Source organism: Onychostruthus taczanowskii, unplaced genomic scaffold, assembly GCF_017590055.1.
Source record: "Onychostruthus taczanowskii isolate IOZ18803 unplaced genomic scaffold, ASM1759005v1 scaffold164, whole genome shotgun sequence".
Taxonomy (NCBI): Eukaryota; Metazoa; Chordata; class Aves; order Passeriformes; family Passeridae; genus Onychostruthus; species Onychostruthus taczanowskii.
In genome coordinates this window covers 251,682-276,634 of record NW_024498840.1, presented here as the reverse complement: position 1 = coordinate 276,634, position 24,953 = coordinate 251,682, and the positions used below count along the sequence as shown (strand labels likewise).

The 24,953-nt window shown below is 44.3% G+C and overlaps 1 protein-coding gene across 11 annotated transcripts in view; it reads right to left on the bottom strand.

Moving 5' to 3' along the window:
- AGAP1 (ArfGAP with GTPase domain, ankyrin repeat and PH domain 1) overlaps positions 1 to 24,953 on the bottom strand; it is a 306,975-nt gene that overhangs the window by 168,967 nt on the left and 113,055 nt on the right. For all 11 annotated transcript variants that reach the window (XM_041399539.1, XM_041399540.1, XM_041399541.1 and 8 more), the window contains 3 exons: positions 22,454 to 22,539; positions 18,792 to 18,933; positions 14,978 to 15,112 (listed from right to left, as the gene is read on the bottom strand). In XM_041399539.1, the coding sequence (XP_041255473.1) occupies positions 14,978 to 15,112; positions 18,792 to 18,933; positions 22,454 to 22,539 (363 nt within the window). The remainder of the gene's footprint in view (positions 1 to 14,977; positions 15,113 to 18,791; positions 18,934 to 22,453; positions 22,540 to 24,953) is intronic.

Below are 24,953 nucleotides of genomic sequence, written 5' to 3'. Positions count from 1 at the left end.
GAAAACTACCTCATCTGCAAAAGCTCCTGCTCTCACATGGGAGAGATAATTAGCCCAGGGAAATATCTACCTCCTCCCTGCAATGTGAGCACAGGAGTGTTGTAGCACTGACACACACAGCACAGTCTGGGCAGGGAAGGGGAAGGAGCCCAGGACAGTCTGAACTCGGTGACTCAAACACACGGCCTGAACACGAGCAAGGCACCAGGCTGCTCCAAGCCCCAGTGTCCAACCTGGCCTGGGACACTGCCAGGGATCCAGGGGCAGCCACAGCTGCTCTGGGCAGTGCCAGGGCTTCCCCACCCTCCCAGGGAACAATTCCCTCTCAAGATCCCATCCATCCCTGCCCTCTGGCAGTGGAAGCCATTCCCTGTGTCCTGTCCCTCCATCCCTTGTCCCCAGTCCCTCTCCAGCTCTCCTGAGCCCCTTTAGGCCCTGGAAGGGGCTCTGAGCTCTCCCTGGAGCCTTCTGCTCTCCAGGTGAGCCCCCCCAGCTCTCCCAGCCCGGCTCCAGAGCAGAGGGGCTCCAGCCCTTGGAGCATCCCTATGGCCTCCTCTGGAATCTCTCCAGTAACTCTGCATTGTTATGCTGGGGGCCCCAAACTGGACAACAGGTGGGGTCAAAACAGACCATTCCTCACCTCAAATTTCTTACCTCCTTGCTCCATCAGAACAATGATCTTCCATAAAGTGAATAAAAATTTCAAGAAAGCAGAAATATTTTTGTCCCAAGCTGCTTCTGAACACAATATTTGAATTTAATACTCTCTAAAAATTATTTCTAAAACAGATGAATACCAATTTAATCTATGGCAGATATCAAAAATAATCGTGACAGTGAGAAGCATTTCAACTCTTTTTAAAAATCAGTTGAATTGTCTGTACTTTTATATACTCAATCTACCAATTTGGGACAGGTTTTATTGCAATATATCAGTAGAATGAAAATCTAAACAAAATTTATGTGCAAAGTCAAGAACTATTCTGCAAATAAACAGGGATATACCATGGATACTTAGAGTTGTAAACAAGGAGAACTAGTATTTAGCAAATATTTGGTCTTGGAGGGGAACTGACGCTTAGTTTTTATACATCTAAATTTAATTCTAAGAGCCAGAATGACTGGGAGTCGTATTCTGCTTGAAGGCATTGATAATGAAAAGCATGTGAAATTCCTGCTCCGAGTTGGGAGGGAAATCTGTTGGTTTGAATGCCTCTTCTTCCATGCCTGACCTAGCGCACCACAACAGAATTAACCTTCCCACCCCCTGCCACTTCCATCTCCAATGCTACTTTTTGTTAGTCAAAACCCACTCATTGCTCAGCATCTCCGCTCCCTCCCTGCCCACGTGGTTTTCAGGGAGCCCTGAGCAGGAGAGCTTGGAGCTGCACATCGAACTCTGCGGATCTCCGTGCAAACCACGTTTTCCAATGGAAACAAGCGAGCACAGCTCATTTCCCCAAGCAAAGCCCTGCCACTCTGCACTCGGGGATGAGGAGCAGAGGACTGAATTCCCTCGGGGGAAGACCAGGGTGGTGCCTCCATAATGAACTGACTCCTCTTGGTGCTCCTTTGGGAGTCATCCCCACTGGGAACACTGGTGCCAGAGGATTTGCCCTGACAGAGCTGTCTTGCCTTGGTTTAAAGGGCTGCTCACACATCAGCTCCTCATCTACCCTGACGCCTTGTGAAGGCTGACCTAGAACAGAGACTAGGCAGAGTTAAAGAATAAAGCAGGGATTTATTAAAAGGCCTCAATGGATCCACCTTGGGCAGCACAAGAGCCCAGCCAGGGCTGCACCCAAAATGAACCAAAATGGTCACAAAATGGACAACCGGTCAGGGGGTCTCTCACTTTTATGAGTTCTTGCATATTGGAAATTATAGCTTTAGGTTATCAAATCCCATCCTTCTTGTTTTTCTCTCTTCAGTCCGCATTGTTTATGCTCTTGGGCCTGAGATTTGGATCAGTCACCCTTGGTCTCCCTTGTTTTGTCTCCCTACTCTGTGAAGAGAGCTCACCATCCCCTAATATGAAGCCCAGAATAAATGAGTGTACACACTGAAGCAGCATAGAATCTGAAAAATAAAAAAGCTAAAACCTGAGGCATCAACCTCATCAGCACAGCTCCATCCAAGGACAAGGATGAGAAAGGAGGGACCTGAGGGGAAAAGACTCCCTAGGAGGAGTTCAAGGCACAAGGTGAGACTCTACTCCAGCCCCAAATCTCGGAAAACTGAGAACACTTTGAAGCACCCCAGAGATGAGCTGAGGGAAACTTCATCTAGGCTGAGACCTGACCACTCCCTGCTCCTAAGATGGATCCTGGAAAACACCCAAAGGTACCAGCAGTCTGACCACTTTTCATTCCCAAAAGGCAGGGAATACAGTTACTCCTGTGCTTTTTTATACATTTAAATTGCTCAGCCAAGCAAAGCTTGGAATATTAAAAGGGAAGACTCCAGGCATACAAGACCCCTAACATCTGGTGCCATTTCTCTTCTTAGTGATCACAGTACAGGGGTGCTGCATATTTTAGGAGATGCAAACACTCTTCTCCAATTACCACTAATTTAAATCAAAACTGGTTTCTCATAAAAACCTGTGTAAGACCATCCATCTCCTCTGCACGTCCAAGAACGAGTAAACAGCAGGCTCAGTTAAAACCTACCACTTGTGCAAAAGATGGGAACGCAGAAAATTTTCCTTCACTGATGGACAGACAGAAAAATGGCTTTCAGTTGAAGCTGGAATGGTGACAGCTGAGTGAAAAACATCAGCAGGGATAAACACTTTTTAAATAAATACCTATTTTAACTACTTAGGGGGCAAAAAAAACAATGCAAAATCAGGATTTTTGTGTGAGCAAGTACTTGCTTTTACCTTAAAAAACACAGGTGGAAGATGTTAAGATATATAGCAGCTTACATTTTTACAGCAGCTGCCTTTTACGTTAATATTCCATGTTTACAGGATAAGTAAGGGTTCAATAAAAGTAAATTTATTCCACAATTACATATTGCAGGAGAGGCAGTAATAACTACCAGAGCAAGGCTGAACCACAAACGCTTCCAAATGGGAAACATTAATGTAAGTAGCCACTATTAAGGCCATTGTGCCTGTTATTTTAAATTCAATCAATTTTCTAGGCTAAACAACCTTTCTATTTTTCTGTTTAAAAGGAAAGCTTTGCATCCCACATGTGAGGCGTTACAGAGAAATGTGTGCTGGACAATTCTAAAGCTGGAGTTTGGAAATGGCAATTTATCCAGCTAATTCCTGGCCACATGCAGCCAGAAATGTCTGAAGTTGCTTTGCCCTGAAGAAGTGGTGCCTCTGTGAAGTCACACCGGGGAAAGGAGCTCCTGCTCTGCACTGAGCACAAACCCCTCCATGCTCTGACAGCCTGTGGTGGGACTTGCTGGGAGAAACCTCGATGACCAAAAAAGAAGTCAAATTGACCAAAAATATATAAATCTGTAGTGCAATGCACCAAAAACATTAGGAAGCTTTACAGGACAAAGTGCTTGGCTAACCAATCTTTGCTTCTTAAACCTTGTCTTACAAGACATGAAAATACAGCTGTAAATCAGGCTTGGTACTAAATATCTTTCATCAATGCCAACATTTTTTTTTTTTCCTCCACAGGTAAATCTAATTAACATTGCACATCACTTATTCTCAACTTCCATGCAAATCACTGCCTTCCAAGACTAGGTAAGCAAATATGCCAATAAATCCACTGGAAACAATCTGGCATCTGAAGCAATTTGAAAAATAAACCTGTGTTTTCTTCACTGCTTGAACTGTGCTGCAAGTAGAAGCACACGACTCGAGGATTTAACGGGACCATTGTGCCAGACACACAGGTAAAGTCTCCTGCACATGGATTTACCTCACCAGTACCTCCTGGAATTCTGCTGATCTCCCCATGAGGGCAGAATAAAGTCATAAATCCTGTTATATCCCACACAGAGTTATGATTTTAAATGCAAAGATTAAAAAATATTAAGACAAGAAAAAAAGTCAACTTGAAAAGACTCAAAGAGAATGTTGTCAAATTGATGTGTTTTGTAAAAAGTCCATAAAGGAAGCAACTGAGTTGTTAATTACCCTTTAAGAATAACATTCTTAAGGATAACATAATTGTATGTATTTAATTCTATGTCAAAACATAAAATCACTTTTTTAATCACATCAAAACATGAGTTTAAGTAACAGGAAAATTATATGATGCTTCAGGATTTTACCACTTCAGTGAGCAGCTTCATGAAGAGCCCATTTTGGGGCACACACCACGAAATGACTGCTTTCATAGAGAACATTTCTGCTTTCTGAAGAGTCACGCACACCCAGCGAGCTCACAAAGAGAGCACAGAGAAGGACACAAAGTGATAGAAAGCTGCTGGTTGTGGTAGTGAATCTGAGATGCAACCAACCCTCTAGACGGTCCTATTAACTCAACTTAAAGAAAAAGCTCACCAAAAAAACAGAATAATCAATGGTTTTCTTCTTTTAACTGCCAAAATGACACAACATTGTTACCTAACAACTCAAAGTCTGAAGTCAGAGGTGCAACCACACCATGAGATCACACAGCTACATCCAGAGAGGGCACAGCTGGTTCCAAAACAAGGGCCACGATTGCTGGGGCATCTAAGAAAAAAGTTATAGTCACCTAATACTTTGAAAAAATATCACTTTTTCACATTAAATATTCACAGATATTATTCCTCAAGATGTGAGTATTCTCCTCAGAAAAGAGCAATCAGGTTTACTACAGCAACACCAAAAAAAGGTGCATAAACACATCACAGCCTCTGAAGCACAACTTATCTAGGCTGTGCACCAAACTCCAGCTAGAGAATGTTCTTGTACTTTAAAGAAAAACCTCCCTTTTTTAAAGAAAACAAACCACCAAGGACCTAAATAAGATTAAATAAACCACCTCAGCCCTAGAGCTCGTTGCCAACTGAGACACCAAAGTCCAAATGCCCCCTCTTAGGCACACAGGGACTTGTTGGAAAAAGAGTTAAGCTTTGTGTTAGCAACAGCACAGTGCACGTGGAATAAACACTGCTCCCAAAACACCCTCCAGAAATCCAGCAGCAGATAGGAAGTCCTCTCCTCCACCACTACAAGCTAAAAATCCTCTGGGTATGTGGGTTTATGCACATCCAGCTGTCACAAAAGCAGTTCCCTGCCAGAGCAGAAGCATCATGGAGCATTTCACATAAATCTCCCAAAACACATAAGCCCCCCCTTTGCACTTTAATCATTTGCTAACAGTTACAATAAGATTGTATTAAAAATTTAAACTGCCCTACTTAATGCAATTTACCTTCAAAGGTCCATTTCCAGAGAATGAAGTCGAATGATATAAATGTCGAACACTTGATCAGATTTATGGCGCCCAAGAATATTTCTCTTGATACAGATCTGACGAGTGAAGGCTAATGGCTTTAGTTTTATTACTTTTTAAGCACTTAATGGGAAAATTTAGACATTTTCACAAGACTAAGCTCCAGCAAGAACGGTGCATTTAGAGGATGACAGCAGAGGAGAGAGCTGTGTGCTCTCCGTGGAGATGACCGGTTAAACGGCGTTATTAAGCCAGAGATTAACGCCAAGTATTTATCCTGATAATTTGTCACACAACAGTTAGGCCTGAGTGCCTCTGCCCAGCAGGGGAGAGACAGCAGCACAACCTGCTGACTCCACAGCCAAGTGCCCAGATGGAATTGGGGCCAAACTCCCAGGGAAGGACAACTGAAGTCACAGCGGGATTGTAAAAGCAGGAGCTGAGCGACAGTGCCAGGGGTGCAGATCAGCCAGTGCCTGCAGGTGATTAGGAAACAGCCCTTCCATTCTTTAGGGAATCACACCTTTCACCCCAACCACGTTCTCCATAAATGCTACAAAGCAATAGTTTCACTACTCCAAAACCACTTTTTTTTCCCTATATAATTTTTTTTTTTAACTGAAAGACAGCTGGGAGTCCTCAGATTTCAATTAATGTCGAGGTACTTGGCCAATCAATCACCAAATGCTATAAATTTCCCTCTATTTCTCATTAGTTACACTATTGCACAGCTTAAATCTAAACATACCTTTCTGGGAGACTGTAAATTACCAGGCCTAAGACACAAGTGAGTGCATCAGGCATCAGGAGGGGCATAAATGATGGGAGGGAGGCGATTGTGTGCGCGCTCAACTCCGGCTGATTTACTCCTCACCAGGGCTTTTTTCACACCCAAGGAGCAGCAGCAGAAGTGCCACCAGCAGCACTCCATCTCCTGGAGTTTGCATATCTGACTTGAGACCAGTAATGACCTGTCTTTATTAACATTAACAAGTTTTATGCCCCAAATCCAATTTTCCATGGAAAAAAATATTTCTTCAGCATCTGCCAATAACATTCTTTCATTAAGTGCAGATAGAGCTTGAAGAAAAACAAACCTCTGCCTTAATTTAAAATTGGTTCTGTGGCTCTGAAAGCCACCTTCAGCCTTTTCAAAGTTGAGACAGTGCAGAAGTTACCTGACATAAAAAGATCTTGTGCTGAAACTAAAAGGAACAAACATTCACACATTTTTTAACAAAACTATTCCATTTTTAGTCATGTACCAGCTTTATAATACTTTGTGAACTAAAGGTCATAAACCAGCACTCCATGGAGGTTGCTGTGGGAATGCACTTGTCACAGATGACAAATATGTTCCAAAAAACGTCTTCTGTCAGAGTTACAATTTATTCCAAAATTTAATTTGAAGTTTTGAAAGTTGCAGGAAATAATGAATTGAAGCCACACAGGGAGACAGGGATCACAGGACCCTTTAGGCTGGAAAAGCCCTCTAAAATCAAGTCCAAGAATTACCCCAGCCCTGCCAAGGCCAGCACTAACCGCATCCCTAAGTGCCACATCTAAAATATAAAAGTCCCCCAGTTTTCCTAACCCTTTAATAAAACATGTTGGGCCCCTGTGTTTACATTTAATATTTGGGATCATTTCATAACTGAGGCAGTCCCATCCATCTGCCAACTCATCTTCCTGATTTGAGCTTACTTCCTAACGAAAATGCACTGCTGAAACAAGTCCACACAGATCCCAAAAAGACCAAGCTAAAGAAGTACCCAAAATCTCGAGAGGCTGTTCAAAACAGCTCTGTGTTCTCCAGACTCATCTCTTGAGTTGTACAGTACGATGCTGTGCTGGATTCTCTCTTTTCCACAAAATACTGGCCAGATCCTTCAGCAGGCACGACCTGACCTTGCTGTGTCTGGCTCACACAGAACTCCAGTAAGGAAAAGAAAGGGAAGAGTTTTGATGCAGAGAACAACAGTCTCAATGTTTAAAATTTCCAACAACAGAAATTGAAATTAAAGGAGAAGCTTACAGATAAAGCTGCACTGACATTTGACCAAAATCACACAACACCATCAGTGCAAATGCTTTTCTTCTAGAGGAAGAGGCAGAAGCTCCAGCTTTGGCGGGCAACACTTGCCTTGTGCAGCATCACCTCATCAGACCTAACCCTCAGTTTCAAAGCTCATTATACATTATATAATTCAAGTAAATAAATTCCATGCACGTTATAAATAATGTACATTATACATTATATAATTCAAGATTCTCTATTTTATAGAGAAGAAGGAAGGAAAAACGCTTCTCCTAAACTTCCGGCAGCAGCGCTGGAAGTTTGCTGGTGCAGGAATTCGGAGGGGAATGCCGCCACTGTGCCCTGCTCCACACTCCACCCCCAGGCATCCAGGGAGGCTTTTAAGGGCTGAATTCACGCTGCTAATCCCGGCCAAGCAAACAGCTCAATGGGATTTGCATATGCATAGGGATTAGCTGAAAGGCAGCGATTTGCAATGCGTTTCGGAAATGGCTTTTGAGGAACCAGCTATGCTAATAATCAACTTTGATGTTGAAAATGTGTTTGTTACACAACAGAGAAGGTTACAAAAGGATTATGTTTATTACACCAGTTTTAAACGTTTGATAGCTCAGACAAAAGCATCTCTTTATAGTAAGGGGGCAAAGCGGGATCTTCTCTTTAATAAATGCTCCTAAACACATCCAGAACAGAATGAAGTTACAGAAAGGGCATTTTGCCTTCCCTTTCTGTCTTCAGACAACACATCTCGTGGGTTAGCTCTTAATCTTCCATTCATCAATATTAAGCCAGCAAAGCCAACTTTTTTTGCGGACAAGTTTAAAGAGAAATCCACAAAGGATAGTTAAAACCAACAGCCAAGGGCAGACATGTTGAGGATAACTAAAAAAAATGTTAAAAATCAAGCTAAGGATATTTCATGTTGCCCTCTGTATGTCAAGGCTTCCTGGAGAAGCTGCACAGAACATGGCAAAAAGCAGCATACGAGGTGTATGGGTATTAAGATTTGTCAATAAAAAAAATTAAGAAGAAAATGTCAGATTAAATGATCAAACCGTAATCATAGGAGTGTAACAAGGAGCGCAGCAGTAGGAAGAGAGGCAAAGATATGCTGGGCAAGGCAGAGCATCCCCCAAAATGCAGCAAATGAGGCACAGTTTACACAGAACACTTAGAAAGAAGCAGACCTGAGGAACAAAAAGGTTCTGGCTGTGATAAAGCAAATATAAAGTGGCACTCTGAGGAGGTCATGCTCTGCTGAAGCCCTTCCTGGCCCTCACCTAACCTTGTGATCACTTCCTCTGCAGCAACTAAAGAACCCTCACTCAGGTATCACCAAGCAGTACTTCATTTTATTTGTTTTTAAGGCGTCCCCTCTGGACACAGCCTGCGACTGAGCCCTGCCAGCAGCCGTGCTGTGCTGTCAGTTTGCTGTTCAGCTCACTTGGCTCAAAAAGAACGGCAGAAATTGTCACTGCTGCTTTCAGCTCCGCCAGGAACTGCAGCATGACAACACTTATTTATGGCTTCTTTCTATCCTGCCTTTCCTGGTGTCTTTACTGAGAAAAGCAGAGATTTGAAAAATAAGGAATTTTCAAACTTTCTCCTTCTTCCAGAATTTTTCACTTCTGTTTCTAAGGGGAAACAATTCCTACTTGCTCGCCAGACACTCCACAAATGTGTTTACAACACTTTATCTGCCAAGCACAACACACATGAGTCCATAAAACACACTGATTCTGCCTCTTACTCGCACGTCTACTGTAAAATTTCAAAAAAGGCAATTTTACCCCGAAACCACCTTGTTTCTTCCTGCCCCAGGATTTCAATTAGAGTTTGCGTTACAGAATATGACTTTACTCGACTAATTCTGAATCTTCACTACTGAAAACCTGATTTTTTTTGCATTTTGAAGAGATGTTGATCTACATTCTTGCTGCCATTTAATGAAGAATTAACCAGCGTTGAACTAGGTCTTGCATTTATCGTGCTCTCCAAAAAATTTAATAGCTATCACCTATTGCACAGAATCAGCAGCTCTGCTGTAGGTTTTAAGTAACCTGCCTTACTGCACACACTTCAAATTAAGACTTAAAGGAAGTGCCATGAAATAACCACTATAAAATTAAAAGCCACATAAAAAGTTCTGCAAGACATTATGGTTTTTTACGAGTCACCTACTGAATGACACATGAGAGCTAAAATCAAAACCTCCCTGGAACTTTTACTGGCATTACATCATTCGATTCCTCTGGGATCACTGTAGCATTTCTTAAATTCCATAGCCTGGACTACAGCTCCTCATCCCATTATTTGATTCCAGGCATGAGAAAATGGATGCAGACAAGTCACTGGAAGATCTCTTTTCTTTCCTTCACACATTTGTGGATCCAGGTGCAGTGTTAAAAATCTGATAGAGCAGTTCCAGTCTCAAGGTCCCCAAAACCTGCAAAGTTGCTGCAATTTTCACCCAAAAATTGACAAAAAAGGTGAAGCCTGTCCCTATCAAACAGGATGGCAGCAACACTGGACAGCACCAAGCGCGAGGGGAACTGCACAGAGACCTCCCAAGTTCTCAGGGACAACAGAAAAAGAATTTTGAACAGTAATGTATAAAGCGTGAAATTTGGTAATCAGTCAGAAAATATAAATCCAGGGATCTGGATCCATTTTCCAGCCCAATCCTACTGATGCCAACTGCTCCCCAGGATAAAGGCTTCTTCACACCTGTTTCACCACGCACTGCTCAATTCCCACAGCCCTTTTCAAGGCTATGTTATATAAATTTTGGATATTGGTTAATTTCCTCCTGCTAGTTCCATGCTGGGCCTTCCTGGAACAACGTGCAGTCTGATTTATGGCACCAGAACTTGTCATCTGCTGAAAGGGGCTGAAAGATTACCTGGAAACCAGAAGAAACGTCTGTGCAAACAAAAACAGCCACCAAAAAGCCCCAAAGAACAGTGGAGTGAAATGCTTGTGTCCAAAGTAAATCTTCTCATTTATTCATGGCCCATTACAGTTACAGGCAGGCAGGAAGAGTAAGTGTACGGGCAAAGTATGAGCAAGGGTGAAGCTGAAGCAAGTTCAGAACAAAACACAAACAGAAACACCTCACAAGACGAGGGCGGCCAGATTTTTGCGCTTATATATATATTTTTTCCAGCCGACTTTGGCGGCCGGAGCGTTCGAATGTCCCAGCGCGGCGGCACAAAGCCCCGGGGGCCCCGCGGCGCCGCCGCCATCACGGGCTCCTCACGCCGCGGCTCCAGCGCCCCCTGGCGGCCGCTCCCGCCGCGCTCCGTTGTTCCCGGGGATTAGTAAAATCAAAACGTGGATGAATAAAATCAAAACGTTAATTTTACGTTTAAAAAAACGCCCTAAAACGAACTTAAAACTCAAACGACTTAAAATATACTGGGGATTAAAATGAACGCGGCTTGAGCATTTGTTGGTCCAGGCTAAGCCATGATATCGAAAAAGAAAATTGACTCCCTAATGTCACTTTCTCATTAGAAAAAACCAAAACAAACAAACCAGGAAGATACAAATATCTAACCGGGCAAAACATTGCTTTCCCAACGGTTGTGAAGCGTGGAAGAGTCAGCAGGCTGATCCAGGCCATGTGTGGCCATCCTGAAGCTCGTCACTGCAGACGCCACGTTCCCAGAGGCCTCAGCCCAACTCCAAGGAAATCCAAGGAAATCCAAGGAATTCCAAGGAAGTCCAAGGAAGTCCAAGGAAGTCCGGAGCCGAAGGAACCGCTGCCCCATCCTACCCTGCCCTGGGTCCCCACCATCAGAGAATCCCTCAGTGCCAGAATGAACATCGGACCTTCCTAAAACAGCTGTCGGGATGGGACCAATTTACTTCTTTTTATTTACTTCCCATTAGGCTGATTAACATTTCCTAATGAAAACACATCTATAAAAGCTGACTAGATAATGTGATGGCAAGTGACAGCCCTTGCCCTCAGTGCGGCTGCAGCAGGATTAATTTGTCATCTCCCATCCTTTAACACAGAAATGGTGCTTTGAAGTTCTCCTTTCAAGACACCTTTGTTCAACACCACACGGGAAATACTATTTGGATCTGGAAACAAATACTATTTGGATCTGGAAATAAAATACTCCTGGTAGATTTTTTTACACAGAATGGACACATTCCTTAATAAAAGACTAGTTAATTTGTAAAGAAAGCATCCAAAAATACAGGCAGCAGCAGAGCACCAGAGCAAAGTGCAAATTGTGAGACAGTAGTTGCCTCTGCCACCACATACCTGCAACTCCTGCCTCAATATTCACGGGTTTATTGTTATTTTTGGCAGTATTAGATCAAAATCTGGGTGTAAAACCCATCTAGACGAGGTAAAACTTCCTTGGCTGAACTGCTAAACTTCAGAGACATATTCAACTCTGAACCCAAGTTAGACTCAAACCCTTTTGTTTCACACCCTGTGACAGTAAAATTTTATCCTCTAAATATTTGAACATTTGCTCCTTTGTGGTGTCAGAGACTTGCATGGCCCACAGCTAAATGGGTCAGGGAAAATCCGAACATAAAGCAGGGCAAGATGTGTGGTTGTGAATACACCGTGAACAGAAATAAAAGCAATTCTCATGCATTAATGGTACATCAAGCTAATTCAAGAAGGCTAAAACCATTAAAAAGGCATCCTGGGGCAGTACACAGTCATTACAATACTGTGCTGACAAGAAGTATTAAAATAATCATTTTCAATGTCATTGATAGAATCCGTTCTGATAAGCAGGGGGGAAAAAAATCTCTAATTCTTAATTGGGAATATGAAGCAAAATGGATCTTATTAGCATTTATCTAATTTTTTTAATGCAATTCCCTTGTTCAACTATTCAAAATACCAAAACAAAAGAAAATGTTTATTATCCTCCATTGTTGGGCACATTACTAAACTAAACCCTTGAAACATGGAACTCCTCTTTGTTATTTCAGCCTGAAATTCAGGTTTAACTTCCCAACAGTGAGAGATTAAACCTCAGTGGGATATGCTTGAAGGCTGAAAAACAGCCTGTAAAACAGCAGAATGTGAAGGAGGATTTTGGCTTTCACTTTACTCAGCTTTCCTCTCACAAAATACGAACCAATGGAGTTGATGATCTTAAGGGTCTTTTCCAACCCAAGTGATTCTATGATTCCATCTCTGTTACAATCAATATTGAGCTTATCAGCTGTAATGAAGCGTTGGAAACGAGGTATTTGGATTTAACTCGAGAATAAAGTAGCATTTTCATAATAACAATAATCATTCAAGTTAAATTATTTTACCACTCAGCTGTGGAGAAAATGGGAAATGAGTTATCACAGAAGAACCGTAACAGATGACCACTAAGTTCAGTAGCTGCTTGCAGGGGACAAATTAGAAATTTAATTTCTGAAGTGCGTGCAATGAAGGAGTAAAAAGCTCTTCAAAGCTATTTCCAATTTCTTCCTCCAAAAGATAGGTCTACATCACAGCAAGGCACAACACAGAAACAAAAAAAGAGATTTTAAAATAAGCTTGCAAACAAAACAGCCCAAACCAGGAAAAACTCAGTATGTGCAGAAGAAATGTCTGTGGACTGGAACGGTCCTCAGGTGAATTTTATTTCTTTTTTTTTTACTATTAGAGAATCCCAGAATGGATTAGATTGGAATGGACCTTAAAGCTCATCTTGTTGCACGCCCTGCCAAGGCAGGGACACCTTCCACTATCCCAGGCTGCCCAACTAATGTAAACCCTCTGAAGAAGCCACAAAAAAACCATTAAAGCTACGCTGAACCTGAACGCCCCAGAGCAGCACAAACCAAGGGATATTTAATCAAGTGCTCCCTATTAACAGCTTGCACTGCTCATTCACACCCCCCCATTTAATGGGGTTAAGAAGTTGCTTTGTTTCCTGCTGAAATAAACAGCAAAAATTATCAGGAATTGGATTTGGTCCCAGACATGTCTGGCAAGTGTAACCCATTCATACAGAAGCATTTCTAATCCTATTAGCTGGCAAATATTAAAGAGCTGGTTGGCTGCCATGGGGGCAAAACAACACCCTGATATTTCTTAAAACACATGATCCCTGTCAATTCTTTCTTACGACCAAAGAGAGAAAAATGAGCCTCCTGAAAGCTTACAAGTTTATCACACTAGCTTTGTGCCAAGAGACTTCTCTCAAAATCTCTGAGAAAGGGGAAAAAAAACCAAGAGGGAGGCTGCAGACAGAGCCATGAACGCCAGGACTTGGAATATATAATTAACAATCTAACTATAGCCAGCACTCCAAAATAAATGTGCTAAACAAAACCCCCTAATGGCTCTTTGAAACTCCTAATCAATATAGAAAATCTAGGCAGTCAAAACAGTAATTTTTGCAACTAGTTCAACAGAAAACACGGAGCAAAGCAAGAAGATGCAGCTTCAAATGCTCTTCTCCGAAATCTGACCAAAAAAACAGGTGCAGGTCAGTATTTTCCACGCAAAATGTACAGTGTTTTGCCTCTTTTTCCCCATGTAAAAATTACAACATTTTTTTCTTTCTCCAATGTAAACATTAGAATGTGTCACCCTTTTATTCCACGTAAAAATTTTATATTTTTCCCTTTTTTCTAATGTGAAGTGTCTTTTCACACCCCATTGCAAGGCGCTGATGTGACACTGCCTCATATAAGCACAGGCAGAGCAGGACTTTGCAACGAGAAGCTGGCAACAAAAACTAGGGGGCTCTGAGAAGCATTAAAACCTAATTAATTAAGAAGGTTTTTAGAGACAGAAAACTGCTGTGATGAGGGGCTGACACACTCAGCCTCGAGAGGAGCCTGGCGAGAAGAGAAACCAGCCAAGCCCCAGGACATTCGACTGAAATTCCACTAGAGGGGGCACAGATCCCATCTCATACAACTCCAGATCCTGATCTGGGAGGGACCTACAAGGATCAAAACCCCTACACAAGACTCTCGGAGAGTCACAGAATGGTTTGGGTTGGAAAGTAGCTTAAAGCTTACCCTGTCCTACCCCTGCCATGGGCATGGACACCTTCCACTGACTGTCCCAGGCTGCTCCAAGCCCCAGTGTCCAACCTGGCCTTGGGCACTGCCAGGGATCCAGGGGCAGCACAGCTGCTCTGGACACCCTGTGCCAGGGCCTCAGCACCCTCACAAGGAACAATTCCTTCCCAACACCCAGCCCAGCTCTCAATTTTTAACACCCCATGAAGATTATGGTGCTCGAAGGTAGCATTTTCAGCTACTCTGCAACAAACAGCCCCTCAGCCTCTCCAGGAGTGCTAAAACCAAAGCAAAGCAAACTTTGCTACAATAAAACAAGCACCAAAGAAAACTGAAAATTAAATAAGGACTAAAAATAGCTGAAGACTAAAGGCGCTGGTGGAGAACACATCAGTGTTTGAGTTAAGGAGCCGTCTTAAAAAACACAACAAAAGTGCCTAAAAATCAGCATTTTCTTTAACTGAGCAGGCAAATATCTGATCTATCCCAGACGGGTCATTAGTCAGAAAGGACAGCTAGAGGATGGAGTGATGTGCTGGATGCTAAAAGGCAGCTGTACCGTCATGGAAGACTCTCTCCACGTTGAGCCCGTAGGTCGCGCAGGTCTCGTAGTAAGTGCATCTCTTGAGGTCATTGGACAACTTCCTGGCTCTGGCATCGTCGATGACACGGGGGTTGGTGGAGCTGATGGCATCTGCAGAGCCACAGGGGGAAAACACCCATTAATGGTCACTTGGAAACACCAGCTTGGGATTCACGGACTCACAGGAGGGGCGCCGAAGTTGGGAAAGACCTCTGAGATCAACCCACGGTCACCACTAACCTGTGCCCTCAAGTGCCACATCCACGTGGTTTTCGAGCACTTCCAGAGATGGTTCCAATGCCTGACAATCCTTTCCCTGAGCAAATTTTCCCCAATATCCAACCTGAACCTCCCCTGGTGAAACTTCAGGCCAGCTCCTCTCATATTGACCAATATCAAGCAGTGAGTTTAAATACAAACCATGAAAGTGTACACCACTATAATTTATATTTCCCTATTAAAATTACCAGTACACTGATTCTAAAAGCCAGGGGGAAAACCTCCAAGGCTTTTTGTTTAACTTAAATACATATACTGAGCTCAGTTGTTGCCAAAAAAAAATATAAGTAAATACACAATCACATGAAAGAGCATGAGCTCTGATGTAAAATATACTTAGGGAAACAAGTGGGTGATTAATACAAACACGTCAAATGGTTTTTAGATCTCTGTGAGTATCAGTGACTATAGAGTGTGAAATATTAAACATGATGCATTTTAAAGAAATAGAACTTAATTGTAAATTACTTTCTCATACTGTAAAGGCACCCAGATGGTTCCCACCCCGGAGATGTTGTGGGAACATACTGCAAAGCTGATAAAAAATGTATTTTTCTAAACCATCATATTTGGTAATTCTCTCCAAGAGTTTCTTTTCATGAAAGCTGAAAACCAGAAATTTCAGTTTCTAGGGCTTATCCAGAGGAGCTGAAAAAACCTTACACCAGAATAGAAAAAGGAGAAGCTTCTTCCTTGCTACTCCATCATAGTGATGAATTCTGTACACAAAGGTGATACTATTTGAAGTGATAATCTTATTAAGAGATCTTGAAAAGGAAGTGGTTTTTTTTTTTTTCCCAGGAGTATTGTGTTACTCTTCTGCCCCATGCCGGGAAATGGTCCAGGCCAGGTTGGATGGGGCTTGGAACAACCTGGGATACTGAGCGGGAGGTGTCCCTGCCCATGGCAGAGGGTGGCACTGGCTGGTCCCTTTCAGCCCAAACCATTCTGGGATTCATTCTGGATAATTTCAGCATTTACAGCTGCCCAGAAAGCTTCCTTAAAATCTGCAACCGCCCACAGCAGCAAGACAGATTTGTTCTTTGGGAAAAAAGCATCACCTGAACCTAAACATGGAATGAGTGCCTCTTGCAACGCTGTGTGTGAGGCTCTGCCCCGGGCATGAGAGGAGCAGACCTCAACTGATGCTGTCATTACCTTCTCATCAGATCCAATTAACAAAAATAAGGCAGCAATTAGGAAAAGCAGGAGCCTGTTATTTATCAGCAGAGGGCGCTGGTAACATGTACCCAGAAGGGAACGGAGAGGGTTCAGTTCCAGAACACCGCAGCTCCCCAAAGTTTGCCTCCTTGTTCTGAGGCGGGTCAGGCTGGGGCACTGAGCTGGCTTTGGAAGTCAGGGGAGAACGTCTGCAAGTGTTAATATTGTGGGAGAGATTTCATTTCACATCTCATCTCAGGAAAAACCAAGAAGTCCAGGTTGGACAGGGCTTGGAGCAACCAGGGCTAGTAGAAGATGCCCATGCCCATGGCACGGGGTTGGAATTAAATGTACTTCAAGGTGTTCTCCATCCCAAACCATTCTGGGATTCTATGACATGAAAGGTAGATTTCATATACGTATTTTAACAAGTGTATTTATATATTTCATATCTTTTATTTCACTGTCAAACACAGACCAAAAGCTGCGGTTTTTCCTGATGCTTATTCCTAGAATTAGCACTATTTCCATCTTTTCAAAAAATCCCCTTTGTATCAATGCTGCAACAGAAAATGAACTTTTCTTTTTCTGGAAGTAACAGGAAGGAGATGGAAAACCATACCCCAAACCATACCCCAGAAGGGGGTCGGAAGGGCACAAAGAAAAAAAAAAAAGTTGGAGAAATGCTTCCCCTTCACTTTTTCAACTCCAGCTTCAAGCCCAAAACGTGGCCCTTCAAAGAAGCTCCTTTCTGTTTTTTGGTGGAGTTTGTGCTGTCCTAAGACTTTTTCTGTTCCTCCTTCCCCTTTTCCTTCATATCATCTGTTTCCTCCCTCCAGCTGGGCTGTGATTCCTCCTTCCCAGCTGCCCACACATCCCCTCCGTGCTGTCAGCCCTGGGCAGAAGGCAGGGGAAGGCCAACTGCTCCCTGACCATGTGGCTGAAAAAAACACCCAAAAGCTCCAACACCACCAAAACCACTAGGACACCCTAACAAGGAGGATGCCCAAAACTGAACCAAGAACAATTCACAACACCTGTGTTCTGCCTCTAACACACAACAGCAACCTGATGGGGCTCAGCCTGGAGAAAAGGAGGCTCAGGGGGGTTCTCCTGGCTCTGCATAGCTCCCTGCCAGGAGGGTACAGCCAGGTGGGCTCTGTACCCAGGGAACAGAGGAGAAATGGCTTCAAATTGTGCCCAAAGGGTTGTGCAGCCCTGGCACAGCAGCCCAGGGCAGTGCTGGAGTCCCCATCCCTGGAAGGACGTAAAAGTTGTGTGGATGTGGCACGTGGGGACATGGTTGTGCTGGTGTTGGAAGTGCTGAGGGAACAGCTGGATTTGATGATTTAAAAGGGCTTTTTCCCAACCTTAATGATTCCATGGTCAGGAACAGAACAGCCTCAGCTCCACCAATGCAGCAAACCAACCACAGTATGGGAAACTAGTGAAATATTACGGGGATATGCTGGAACAACAAGGCAGAGAATATTCAAAAAACCACTCAAATGCCAAAGAAACAGAAATATTTTGGGTACCTTTCCCTTGACATACTTCATTCAGGACAGCTGCTTTTTCAGAAGGAAAAACTGGGGGGAGAGGTTGGCTCAGGTGTCAAAAAGCTGCATTTTTACTTGATTTACAGAGGTCTCCCAGAGGCACAGCCTGAGGCCAGGGTTCACCTCTGCTTCCTACCATTCTGCTGGAGGTTTCCCACCTCTCATCCTTCTGCCTCTCTGCAATGCCAGGATGTTGAGCCCTTCCAGACTGCCAAGCACATGTAAACTGATCTAGCTGCAGAACTTCCCCACACAATTGATTTACCTGCCCAAATTCAGCAAGGGCATCTCCCTGCTGGGCAAGAAAACCACCACAACCAGCACACACTGGAAGTATGATTTTAAATTTCCTTTCAAGTCATAGAATCCTGGAATGGTCTGAGTTGGAAGGGACCTTAAAGCTCATCTCACTCCCACCCCCTGCCATGCGCAAGGACACCTTCCACCAGACCAGGTTCCTCCAAGCCCTGTCCAGCCTGGCCTTGGACACTTCCAGGGATCCAGGGGCAGCCACAGCTGCTCTGGGCAACCTCTGCAGGGTCTCCCCGTCCTCACAGGGAAGAATTTCTTGTGCATATCTAACTAAACATCCTCTCTTTCTTCACTGCTGAAGTGCTACACTCCCTCTCCAAGCGAGCTGCCAGGACATTTTTCTCTCACCTCAAATACTGTCCTTGCAATGCCACAGCCCTGTAGCAAAGGGGAAAGGACAGGACATGGCTTTGCCAGCCTGGAGGAGTCAATATGGCCCAGCTGAGACCATTCCAGCCGGGAATGAGGGCTGCACTTACCCTGGGTGCCCACCAGGACCATGGGGATTTCACTAGTGTTGCGATAGTTGGCCATGCGGCTGTAGTAGTGGTAAACAGTCTGGAAGCTGACTTCATCCTCCAAGCTGAACACAAAGATAACAGCATCCACCCACATGGCAAACTGCAGGATAAAAATGGAAAAGGCCAACTGTGAGAAGAGCAGCGAGGAGGGGGAAGGAAGGAAAACCATGAGAGAAACGTTCTTACCTTCCTGCGAGGGAAATACACACCAGAAAAACTCACACACAACCAAGGCCTAAGCAAGGTTAGGACAATCTGCTAAAATGATGAATCTCATCACCCTACAAGCCATGGGGATCTGGGATACACAAGGGATTTCCCCGCACAAGCACTCCTTCTTCACTGGGGTGTGTAACCAACTACTGTCAGTGCACACTGGGTTTGATTCCCAGAAAACACAGCAGGATGAGGCTGCTGGCTCTGCACATTTGAAATGAGCAGCACTCATCTGCAGTGCTGACTGGGCCCCCATGCTGCCATTTGCATGCATGCATGCTGATGCTGCTGATGATGCCAGGACAGGCATTGCTAGGAATTCTCACATCTTAATCCCATCAATTTGAGACTTCCAATTCTTCACCATACAGACACTCTGAGTTGAGCAGCACCAAGTGCCTCGTTCTGCTTTCAGTGGAAGAGCAAACTGCTCTCTCTTGGCATCAGGAACCTGCTGAGAGACATGCAGGTGCACAAGCCAAGCCAAGGTGCTCCTCAGTGACCATGCAAGTGAGAAGCTTTTAGCTCACAAGTGAATTAAGACATTTAACTTAACAGTGAACGTGAACAGGACATCAAGAAAAAGCTCCAGCTTACCTCGCTGCCTTTATTTTTCCCTAAGTGACTCCATTCCTACCCAAATTTAGAGCAATGGAAACAAGCTTCAGCCAAGGGGATTTTCATGCTTTGTTGTATTATTACTGCAACGTGCCAGGGGACACACTGAACACAGAGGTTCAATGGGGAAAGGCTCTGCATATTCATGATGATTGTATTGAAAACAAACACTGCCTGGGCTGTTATGGTGTAAAAATAGACAAAAAATTGCTTTGAGGTTTTCAAGACAGTCAGGAGGACAATCTTCCAGAGGGGAAGGACAGGACTGGTTAACACAGAGCAGAGTCACTGCCAGAATAAGGTCAACCACCACACTGTTAAACTGTTCAAACCAGAAGATGCAACCACAGGAACTGGAGACAGCACCATTATTTGGGAGATGTGGGCTTGGGTCTCATTATAAAATGGTTTTTGTTGACTGGACTCAGCAGCATCATGCCAAGGACTCTTCCCAACAACTGCAATGTCCTTAAGGCATCCTTTGGAAGCCAACAGTCTCTCTAAACCCTCTGAATGTTTGAGCAGTGTGTACAGCAGCCTTCTAATAAAGATTATTTTAAAACACTCCACAGATTTACACAGTGCAGTTCCTGCAGACACAAAACATTTCCAGCAATTCCTTGTTTCTCTTTTGGTATTGAAATGCAGCTTAATCTTATCAGACCTGTGGTACAGAAAACCAAAGGAATTTTGGGAAACACAAGGTCTGGAAACCCTGGATGTCTCATCCAGAGTACTGTGCAGGAAATGGCTTGAAACAAGGACAAATCAGCTGCTGGTATAGAAATCCATTCTCAGACTTATTACTGAGAGCGAGCAGAGCTGTTAGTTCAAGGCAAACCCAAAACCAAATTGCAAAAAAAAGTTTTAAATTTAAAAAGTTACATGCAGCAGCCCATTGTAGGTCAGTCGCTAGGTTAATTTGGTTTTACAATAGGAAATTGAATTCTTTTCATCTTTGGACCATTTTATCTTAGGTAAAGAAAGGAGAGATCATAGACCCACAGAAAGAGTCTTCAGGGAAGTTTGTTCTTTCTCCCTTCCTGCCAAAAAGAAGGGGACAGTAACCTGGGGAATACCCATGACCCAGTACCAGGAACTCCACATGTCAGCTCCTTACTTACTGCAGCTGGAATTCAATCCCAATTATTCATGAACACACAAGCAAACTTCATTGCAGTTATTAATGAACAGATCAAAGATTTTTAATAGACATGTAACTTGAAATTACATCCAAAAACTCCAAAGGGAATTTACAGGAAAGCCTCGTGCTGAAAGGTGAGACAGCACTGACACCTCAGACCTCTTCAGCAAATCATGAGGATGGAGAACAGATCTCAGCCACCACAGAATCCCAGAATGGTTTGGGTTGGAAGGGACCTTAAAGCTCACTTCATACCAACCCCTGCCATGGGCAGGGACACCTTCCACTGGACAGCAGTCCAAGCCCCAAATTTACCTGGCACATCCCAGGAGCACAGCCCGTGCTGTTCATTAGTCTGCAGCCAGCTCCTGTAAGCTCTGCAAACCCAGGCACAAAACCACCTCAGATTGCTGCATGTACCTTTACACCTCCACTATTTACATTCTTAGATGAGTGAACGTTCTCTAAGCATCAGAGGCTGGAAACCAGGGGGTGCTTCAGCCAAATCCCTCCCAGCCCCAGACAGAGCTTTCCTTGTTGCTCCTGCTGACAGGGCTGCAGATGTGCCAGAGCTTTATTCTGTCCTGTGACTTCCTTCCAGGATGTCTTTCTCAGCCTCCATTTCCTCCACGTCCTTTCTCTTCCCCTTTGTCCCGGCACCTTCCCCCACGCTCTCACCCTCCTGGAGCTGTGGTGCTGCATTGAAAGCCAAGCTGCTGCTGCTGGCACTGCTCCCCCTCAGCTGTTTGGCAGCTCCTGATGCTAAATTATTGCTTGTTTGGAAGCTGATCCCTCCCGGAAGAGCCGGGCAAAGCAAGGCCAGCAGCAGCCAACAGAGGAAATCCTGCCAGTGCCCAGGTGAGGAGAGGTAGAGGAGGAAGAGGAGGAGGAAAAAGCACGGCTGGGTCTGAGGTGTTTTAAGCAGCACATGAGCAAACTCTTGCTCAAAACAGAGTAAGGGTCAAGCACACAAACCCCCAAGTGTCTTCTGCACAGTCAGTGGCTTGGACAGGCTGGGAGAGCTGGAGAAGAGAAGGCTCCAGAGAGACCTCAGAGCCCTTTCCAGAGGGACTTGGAACAAGGGCCTGGAGCAGGGCAGGACACAGGGAATGGCTTCCCACCGCCACAGGGCATGGTTGAATGGGATGGTAGGAAAGAATTCCTCCCTGTGAGGGTGGGGAGGCCCTGCCACAGGGTGCCCAGATCCCTGGAAGTGTCCATAGCCAGTTGCTCCAAGCCATGGGGGCTTGGAGCAACCTGGCATAGTGGAAGGTGTCTCTGCCCATGGCAGGGGGTGGGAGTGAGACAAGCTTTAAGGTCCCCACCCACCAAAACCATTCTGTGCTTCTATGAAATCCTGATGTGTCACCAGGGGCAGCGCAGTGCTTGGGAATGCAGTAGAGATGAGCTGTATATCCCGACTTGCAGAGTCTCAGTCAGAATCCCAAATATTTGCTACACACACTCATCCATCCTTCAGAACTGAAATCCTAACCATTTGCTGGACATGATCTTTTTCACCTGAGGGTGATGCTGGAATTCTCCTGGCAGGAAGATGAGAAGAAGCCAAGGCAGAACAAAGCAGAGCCAGTTCTTTGAAAGGAAGTTTTGAAAACCAGGGAAAGCAAGGCTTTGGGCTCACCTGTGCCTCTGGAGGGCCTCCTTCATCTCTGATCAGCAGCAGGTAGCTCTGTCCATCAACCACTATCTCCTTCTTGAATCTCCCACCTGCCACACAAAGCAGCTCATTACATACAGCAAAGGTACAAAACACACACCAGAAAAAGGCTTCGCTTGTGGAAAAAAAAGGTGTTCTCAAATCAACCAACAACTGGAATGTTACTGAAGTTTATATGCACTTACATGGGAATTACTTAAAGTTAAGGCATGTACTTGCCTTATTTTTATATATATATTTATATATAGTGGGAAAAAGCCAGGAATTTCATTACAACCCACATGAGGTGTCCCTAGGTTGATACATACAGTTAAAACCCTGTATGTGTCACCTTTGTTTTAAATAATTGCCAGAGAAGAGTCTCTAAGAAAGGCAAAGTTGTGCACAAACAACACCGTGTCTCATCAGCAGAACCAGTTTCTTGTGGCATCCAGCATTTCCTCAAGGGAAGCCCAGTTCTCAGAGCACACAAGAGTGGGATGTTATGGGAATGAGAGCTCTGAACTCACACACCACAGTTAGGGGAAGGTACCACACACATGTTAGACAAAAAAGCTACAATGGTGCTACCTCTGGAGACGTGCTAAACTAGCAGAGAAGCCTGTGCTGCTGGCTTGGGATGAATCCCACACCTGCTCTGGACACCTGGATAAAGAGAGTGCTGCCATAACCTCCAACCACATCCTACTCCTGATCCTGGATTTCCAGGAATGCAGAGCAAGGAGTGCCTGGGACCACCAAGGAGGCTCCAAGCCCAGCAGCTGCTCTGTCACCTCCTGTCCCCTGGCTCACAGGGACGCAGCCACCACCCCAGGGCAGGGTTGGGATTGCTTCTTTTGGGGCTAAAAGCATATTTTGGGCACTCTGCTGCCTCTCTAAGGAATGACAAATCCTATTTAGGGCTTCTGGTGTGACGGAGCCTGAGCCAAAATTAACAAGCTTGGCCTAAGCACTGGAGAGGCATTGAGGCTCCTCTCCTGGAGCAAACCCACTCTTATCTCCCCACCTAAGCCCCCAAGGCCTCCAGCTTAGCATCACCCACCCCCGCAGCTGGGCTTACCAAGCTGAGATAAAACACATCCATTAACACACCCCAAACTCCTCTCTTTGTCCTGTTTTTAAAAACTGGAATTAGTTCCGATTTGAACCCTATTTCCCAGCTTCAAAACGTGTCATTCCACGAAAACCAGTGGTAGAGAGCCAACAGCTCTGCCTTGCTCTCCAAACAAGCTCCCCAAGGAAGCATGTCAGCTAATGCTGATCGTCAAAACACAAAAATCTGCACAAAAATTCCTGCCTTAGGGGAACCCCACTCTGGCTTAGACCCACCATTCCCCTCCAGCCCAACCACAACAGCAGCCTTCAAACCAAGATTACTCCACAGCTCAGCTCTGTGCAGCATTTAAGCGTGTTTAAACACATTTTGTGTTTAATAAAAGATGTAAGAACGGGAGGTTTTGTGGGTTTGTGCTGGGGTTTTTTGTTTGGGTTTTTTTAAATCTTTTCTTTATTAACTTATCCTATTAGCAGTACTAAACATGCAACAATGAAGACTATCACATTTCTGGTTGTTTAATGGCACAGAAGGAGCAGAAGAGCCACGTATGGATTTTCATTATCTTGCTCACAAAGTGGATTTCAATCCTGCCCTTGCAGATGAAGTGGCAGATAGAGACATATCATTACTGAACCTGGAAAGAACAATCCCAAACAAGTGTAGAACTTGTAAAGGAAACAGTCTCAGCTCTCAGGAACTGGATTTCTATTAATCAGACGATTATTTCTGTACGCTGTCGATTAATTGCACGCGCTTCCCAATGAAGTGTTAACTAAGATGAATTACTTAATACAGAGCCCTCCAGAGAGGGGTTTTAAAGCTGTAAGTAACAATGGAAATACAGTAGAATATGCCTGATCAGAGAGTGAAAGTTCTGCCTAATTGCCATTTCCTATTTCCTTTTTCTTTTTAAAACACTGCAAGTTCCCCCAGCTAATTACAAAATACCACACACCAAGTGAGTTCAGGAGCCAACTCATTATTCCCATGGTCAACAGGATGCCTTGCCAATCTCACTGTACCTTCAAACAGAGGCACAAAGAAGGTACAGACAGGGTGGATTAAAAAGCTGAAGTAGAGAATTGAAAAATTAAAAAAAAATATTTGCCTGTACATACCCAGCTCACAAACGTGAGCCCTACGAGATTTACTCTTCATGATTTGACTGTTAAGAGCAGCTTGGAAAAAGGGTATTAAATTTAATAAATACAGTGCAAGTTAGCCAGCAGCTCTTCTCCTACGTGAATCCACACTAAACGATCACCTTGGGGACCTGCTCCTTGCCTTCCCCTAAAACACTGGGCGTGGAGCTCAGTGCAATTATTGATATTTCCAGTATTAAATTCGGATCCTGACACGCTGTCCCACTTCACCCAGGGCTGTCACCCTGCCGCAGCCAACAGCCGC